We start from the raw sequence: 7,559 nt of genomic DNA, 5'->3' as shown, positions 1-7,559 counted from the left end.
CAGCTCCGTCTTCCCCCTCCACTGTTCCCAGCTGTGCCTCGTTCTGTGATCACCGCCTGTGTATTTAATGCCACCTGTGTCTGTGGGGTCCTGGTCGTTCATGTCGCCTCTTTGTTGCTGTCCAGTTTGTTCTTCAGTTGCTAGTTCCAGTCTTTTGAAAATTACCTCAATGCCTGTGTTTGAACATTGTCAACTGCCGATGGAGAAACTTTTCCATGACAGCCAGCATGTCAGTGTAGAAACGGACAGGATTTAAGGGAATGTAACATTCCTTCAAAGTCACCAAACTGTTCACCTGTAATTAAAATGTAAATTATTAAAATACCTGTAATTTATCAATAGRTAAAAGCCTCACAGACCTTGTAAGAAACCACTTTTKTCTTGGGTGGATCAGACAACACATGCAATTCGTCTGAACAAATCCTCTGTAAAAATAAAATATACATACATTTAGAATGATTAGCCACTTTTTTTTTTAACAAAACATCTTTATTCCACTGCAAACAAACATAAAATATTCATACCTTCCTGCCAGATCTCACAAGTGTCCCATCTGATGAAGGTGTRGGAGGATCACGTTCCACTCCTTTCACTAAATCTGTGCTTACTGCTCTCAACCATGAATTTGGGTTTACAGAAGCTAAGTAAATTAATTACCAAAACCACCAAATACATACAAATAACATCTGTTGGCTTATTATTTAAATTCCTCGTTTTTCTTAGGGGTGGCGTCCCGGAAATAACCCACGATAGGCGAAGTTACCTTTATTTTTTACAATTATTACACAGCATAAAGAAATACTCTACATTGAAAGCAAAGAACAAACCTATTTTCAGGTCAGCGTATGTGCGTCATGTCGTCACAGCGTCTCCTCCACGTTGCCCCGCCAGATCCACGGCTGTATCTACGGCAAAGCGACGGATCTCATCGAGCCTCGGGTCGGTTTTGCGCTGATTCTGCCCACAGTTTTTTCAGCTTTCATCTCCTGAATGGCCRAGCTGTGTTACTTATATTTAAATACCGTAACGTTATTGGTACAAARGTAGAAAAGCAGCTTGGAGACTGTTTAGCCAATCAGGACGCAGAACACAATGCACTGTGAAAAAAACTGCACAAAAAATCCACGAAGCAGCGAGACCGCGAAAGGCGAACCGTGTTTTATGGCGAGGGATCACTGYATTTAAAATAAAGCTTCTCTAACAAGCAGAAATAAGTCAACTGGAAAAAACTGCTGGGCTCTTTGCACCTCGGTTTTGCGTGTGAATATTGTCAGCTGCCGCGTTCGGGGAAAAGCGGCTCGGTTGTTGCAGATCTATTGAAAAGCTTGATTAAGCTATGAACATCGAWCCAAAGCCTCAACAAGTCAGCTGGAGAAAAGTTTTAAGATGTTCGCCTCGTTATACATCCACTGACACGAAGGAAGGTCAGTTGTACTTTCTTAATCTTTGTGGCTGACATTAACCTTAGCTTATGGTCGTAGGCAATATCTTCTGACATTTTTCTTGTAAAAATGTGCTATTTAAGTATCATCRTTCTAATGGACAATATTTTTTACCTTATTTTCAAGTATATTGTGTGTTTTTATTGTCGTTAGTGTCAAAGGGGAGGTTATGGTTTTGGCTTTTCACTTCCGAAGCCTGACGAAGCACAACAAGCCTCACAGCTCAACAGTAGCAGCTTTGGTGTCAGAAATCTGGTTCAAAGTTGCTGCTTTTAGAAAAATGCCACCATCTTAATTCAGGGTCGCTTGGAAATTAATGAAAACTTAAAAGCCCATTATATTAGGAAGACAACAATGTTTTTTTTTTTTGCGTCTGAAATTATGACTCTTTTCTAGCAGTTATGGCAAAAAGCGGAAACAAGGGAGCCGCATGCAGATGTGACGTCAAAAAACCAAGATGGCTGCTTGCCTGTAGACGTTGTTCTGAACTTCCCTCCAACTTTATTCTTCTCCTGTCGGAACAGTTATTTTTGTAATGTCTTCAACCTTTACGACAAAACGCAAAACTGTTTGAAACTTTACACTCAAGTATTGATGCTCTTATTACAAAGTTTAATGATATTATGATGATTTTAGGAGGTGACTTCAACATTACTGTGAATAATGAGGTTGACCGATGGCCTAGCAGGTAAAGATTAAATTCTCTGATTGTTGACTTTATGAATGAGCAAAGTTTAGTAGATATTCGGAGGGTAATTAATCCAAACACAGTAAACTTTACATGGAAAAACAAAACTGGTTCGCAACTCTCAAGAATCGATTTCTGACTCCTTACAATATTCAAATTGCAAAGCTGAGATTATTAAAGCCTCCCTTACTGATCATAAAGGCATTTTGTTATAGGTTGGTATTTCCCATGATGGAACTACTAAAAGGAACCCTGCATATTGGAAGATGAATAACTCCTTTAACAACAAATTTGTCTGTTTTACAGTTAAAAACAAAATTGCAGAGCTTCATAAATTAGCACAATCTGAAAACAATTATGGACGTTACTGGGAGCTCTTAAAATATGAGTTGAGAAAAATCTTAAGTAAAGCTGGGGCAAGTAGAATAAAAAATAGCTTTAGAGTTTATTTCATTATCCTCTACTCTTCCTGAAAATCTTAATGAACAACAAAGATACAAACCCTTCAGCTTAAACCCGATCAGATTTATATTAATAAAGCAAAAGGAGCTTTTATACGTTCACGGGCCAAATGGTTAGAAGCGGGGGAACAAAACTCTAGCATAATGCCTCTGGTTGTGGGCACACCTTCACCTGAATTGCCATCCCCATCTCCTTTCACTGTTGAAGAACAGGCTGGAAGTTCAGTCTCTGTTTCCAAGAGGGCTTACATGCGCATAAACAGGTCAAAATTGACCATTTTTATGCAGGAGCTGGCCTTACTGGCATTCACAAAAGAGGTCCAATCCACCTTCACTGGAAAATGTCTTCCAGGGGTAACACAAAAGAAGCAACTGGATCCAAAGAAGGTGCTGGCCATAACTGGAATTCCCAAATTCAACGGCTTCGGAGGCGCGCGTAGCTTTTCGCCGGAAATGCAACAATGAATACTTCATGGAAAATAAAATGTTATTGGAGAATTACAATGTTCAACTTAAAATGTTTATTTTGGTTCTTTGTTTTTGAATTTTACAAGTGCTTTTATTTATGTTCTTAAAACAAATATTCTTGTTTTGTAGTCACTACAATTTTTATGTTCATTGTGTTCTTGTTTTGACCTGAAAATTTATAATTTGTTAAGCTTATAATGTTTTGATTAAAATTAGTTTTAAAATTTCTGTAATAAAGCAATATTTCAATTGCATAAAAAAACCTCTTGTCAGTTAATTTGCAGTAAAAATAAAAATTGATACAACTTTACATTGAACCATAACTCCATCCAAGCAACAACCGCTTAGTAATCTCTCCAAGACTAAAACAAATTAGTCCTATCCTCTACTTATTTCATAATCCAAGTTACGTTAGTTAACTATTGAAAGCGTATATTTATTTACAACAGCAGCACAGCATACAACGGCTTATATTTAACTACCAATACCGCACCACGTTTCAACAAACTYGCATTCATAACATGATTGTCRAGGTCATTACCTTCATATATTTGCTAAAGATATCTTGTGAAAATCAGTAAACCACCAAAAAAAGCTTTTTGCTGAAGCTTTCCCTGATGTTTGGAAGGCTTGAAAACTAATATTCCACGAGGTTCACTCAGCGTGTCTGAAACAAACTAAATCAACTCTCAGGACAGAACGATACAAAGGTAAACGACTAATCAGTTTTAAAAAAAAAAAAAACTAGTGACTTAAAAACAATTATCAAACCAATGGACCACATTGCATATGACATCACTGCATTTACATCTGGAACGGCGCCATCTTTGAAGGCCACATGACCAAAGACAACGTTATTCCGCCGTTAACCAATGGATTTAAAAAAGGACACCACCACTCAGCCAATAGAACTTCAGAACCAACGTGACGATATCTGACGTAATGGGGCGTTTGCATCTCACGAAGTAACTCGAGATGCGCATCTCTGAAGATACCAGACAAACTTTATTTCTACAACCTCCCATTCATGTAACCATTGAATTATACATGTATAAACTAAAAGTACCTTCCAGTAAAAGTATTTCCCCATTAAGCCAACAATTCTAACGAACGAAGCTCGGGTCGGTCTTGGGTCCATTAGTCTGTCCTTTTGTTATATCTGTGAGAGACGGCCCGATCTAAAGACGGGTCCTTCGAAAGCCACAAATATGGACGACCACAAGAGAGAATCTTTGTAAAAAATCATTTTGTCATTTTAAGTGTAACACAGCAAACATAATTTTGCCGCCATTTCTGCTTTTCTGAACACAGCTGCTTTTGACTCCCTCTAGTGGTCTGGAGCACTTCCGTTTGCGCCTGTGKGCCACCGTAACGTATGACATCGTGGTACGTGAAGGTCACGTTAACATGAAAACGTAGAYAAATATGACRGGCAATTTTAATATATATTCAATTTTGAATGACTGTCCACGTTCTAGATGTTCAAAAAAGCATTTTGACTAAACAAAATTAAATTTACATTATTTGGATGCAACCTTTCTGTCCCACTTCTCACTCTCCACCTGCTGCAGACGTTGCTACAACGTAATCCTCATCCCTCGCTCTCCTCCAGGTCCGTACTACAACMGATTCTGGTGTTGGTTCTTTGGGTTCTCCACACCATTCGTTAGCCATCGTCCATGTTGTTAAACAGTAAAAACAGAAACCAACAAAATAACTAAAATCTTCCCTTCCAACTGAGCTCTGTAATAATAAAATATTACTCTGTAAAAGTGAGTGCATTTTAAACAAAATAAGATTTTTTTGTGCACTATATAAATTCTGAACAGTACAAAACCACATAAAAAAAATTGCTCCTTCCCTGCAATCAAAATTTATAGAAAACTTTTAACAACTGTTAGTCCTTCCCTCAAACTTTAACTTAACTTCACGCTACAATATAACCCATAAAGAGGGTGATCTTGTTTTATCTTGTTACAAAAATGTAAAATGACTCCATTCACAAATGCAGAACTCTGTTTAATTAACACATTTTCAAAAACTAATCAAATTAGAATTGTACAAATTAAACAAGGATTTTAGCAACACATATGAACTTAAAGAAAATAAAATAAATTTTCAGTGCTCCAGCTCATATTTTGCTCTTCGTCCTGTTCTGTTTGTCTGATGGCATCAATTTTCTTTGAAAGATTTCAGCATAAAAAGTGTCAAAACACATACAGCATTTCAAACTGAATATAGTAAAATAAAAAAGACAGAAGACAGTCTCATATTAAATGCCCGGCAACTGACTTTGCATCTGTCATACATTTAAAAAAAGAAAATACATTTTTATATATAACAGTGCAGGTTAATATCTACAAAAATTAGACCAMCTCRAATTCTACCACGGAAATCAAAATCAATTGGAGAATGTCAGACTATGCTATCAAATATTGTAATCCATTTAAATTAAACAGGAACACAAAGACCAATGCATGCGCATGGTCTTCTCTTTTTTTTATCACAATTACACAAAAACACACAATTTATTCGACATCAATATTTACATAACCATTTCTGTATTGGTGATGTTTAGGAAGGTTACAGCAGAGTAGCTATTGTGCGGTAAACAAAATATTGTAACTATATATTTATGCAATATCAATAAAGAACTTAACTACTTAATTTCAAATTAATTCAGTCTTACATAAAACTGATTAAACGCAGGTGATGCTTCACGTTCGAAACGTCTTGCATTTATTTCACCCCCTGAACGCACCTTCATCTGTCCCGTAGTCTAACGGCGGCACATCCAAAAACAATAACTATCAATCGAAATACTTATCAATACACAACCTTCGAAACACAATACTTTCTAAAATTAGTTACCAACTGCTATACTTGCACAAGCTAACCGGGTAGCATTCTGAACTGTCCGCAGTTTTTGGTCCGACAACTTTGGGAGCTTCAATGGTGAAAAACCTTCCATTGTCTATAAAGAACAAAATAAACGAAAAACAATAAAAACCTTAGCTTGTTCTTCAAATATTACCATAAAACACACACTTGCCTTGCTGCTGTAGAAGAAAAAGAAAATGTCCGTCAAGGAATCTGAGAATATATGACAGAAGGAACTCCTGTACTGGTTTTGAATCTTAAAGTAGGAATGCAAGTAAACTTTATTTATTTAGCACATTTACAGGTCAGAAACCGTAAAATACCAAACTCATGAGAAGAACCTCCGCTTACCGCCTGGTTTGTCCTCCAGGTTTGAATTTGCGGATCTTTTCTCCGACATCTCCCCGAGTTTTGCTCGCCGGGAGCAGATTATAGCCATGGTGTCACTTCCTGTTTCCATTTATTTACATATTTAACAAACAAAAAATTAGAAAAGAAAGTGAATGCAGTCTTCAATCCTCTTTTTATTCCTTTGCAGTGGTCCGTAAAAGTCACGTGACCACGGCGTGCCTCTTTCAGAAAAGTTACTGCATGGTACAAGAATACGTGCTCTAGGAAAGATGTTTTTTGTGTCCTTAATGAGGCCGTCCAGATCATTGCGTAGAAGTGATGGAGTCCGTTGTGTTTTATTGCAAAGGATGACAGTTTGGACCAAATCTGAGGAGGTAGTGTTATGTTTCAGCAGATATCTAGCCTGTTGTAGGGTAACTATCATCCTGCACCCTAGAATCCGTAATGTGAGGGTACATTTTACATTAAATAAAAACGTACCATTTTTGTGGGAATGTTTGTGGTGCCGCRTCTGTCTCTCTCCTGCTGTCTGTCTGCGTCTGAGAAACTCCTGCTGCTTGCCCACCTGTTTCCAACTAACAGCCAATTTAATTGGACACAGGTGCGTGTGACGCAGGAAGTGGGAGGGACTTCACAAAACGTACGAACAATAAGTGATGTGGCGAATGCGGCCCCCCTGCTGGCCAGGTGAGGGAATTGCTCCGTTTATCAGGCTGACCAGCATGGCCACTGCTGTCTGCATTTGGTTCAATTTTTTTGTCCCTTCTCAGTATATCATGACATCTGTTTCATGACGTGTTATTAAAGAGGAATAAACAGTATGCTCAAACAATTTTATTTATTTTCATCATCCAGAAACACAAACACGTGAAAAGCAACCAAACATGTGAAAAGCAACACACTGTAACAACAATAACAACAATAACCATTAATAATAAAAACAAAATGAGGGCTCCTCCTCCTGCAATCATTTCTGATCGTTCTTCTGTTGCCTCATTCTTCTCCTCCTCTCCCTTCTCCATCTGTTATATCGTTCCTTAACTTCTGGTTTTTTATTGTAAATTCTCATTCTATCCCTTGTCCCTGGTCATCTTCTGGTGGCACCTGGTGCAGATCCTGACTGCACCAGTCAGGATCTGGGAGGCCTGGGAGGCACACCTGCCTCCATCAGTTCCTGCTGCACCTTCCAGCGCCACCTGGTGACCCTCGGGACATTCACCCTGACCCACTCCAGCGGGCCGACTCCACCGCAGGTGGACTCACAGAATA

The 7,559-nt window shown here is 38.2% G+C and overlaps 1 protein-coding gene across 1 annotated transcript in view; it reads right to left on the bottom strand.

Moving 5' to 3' along the window:
- The window catches only part of LOC103474038 (uncharacterized), a 17,663-nt gene extending 11,285 nt beyond the window's left edge, over window positions 1-6,378 (bottom strand). The window contains exon 1 of the mRNA XM_008424755.1: window positions 6,291-6,378. Within this exon, the coding sequence (XP_008422977.1) occupies window positions 6,291-6,378 (88 nt within the window). The remainder of the gene's footprint in view (window positions 1-6,290) is intronic.
- Between the last annotated feature and the right edge of the window lie 1,181 nt (window positions 6,379-7,559).

This window comes from Poecilia reticulata, linkage group LG12, assembly GCF_000633615.1.
Source record: "Poecilia reticulata strain Guanapo linkage group LG12, Guppy_female_1.0+MT, whole genome shotgun sequence".
Taxonomy (NCBI): Eukaryota; Metazoa; Chordata; class Actinopteri; order Cyprinodontiformes; family Poeciliidae; genus Poecilia; species Poecilia reticulata.
This window is presented reverse-complemented; position numbering and strand designations above follow the sequence as displayed.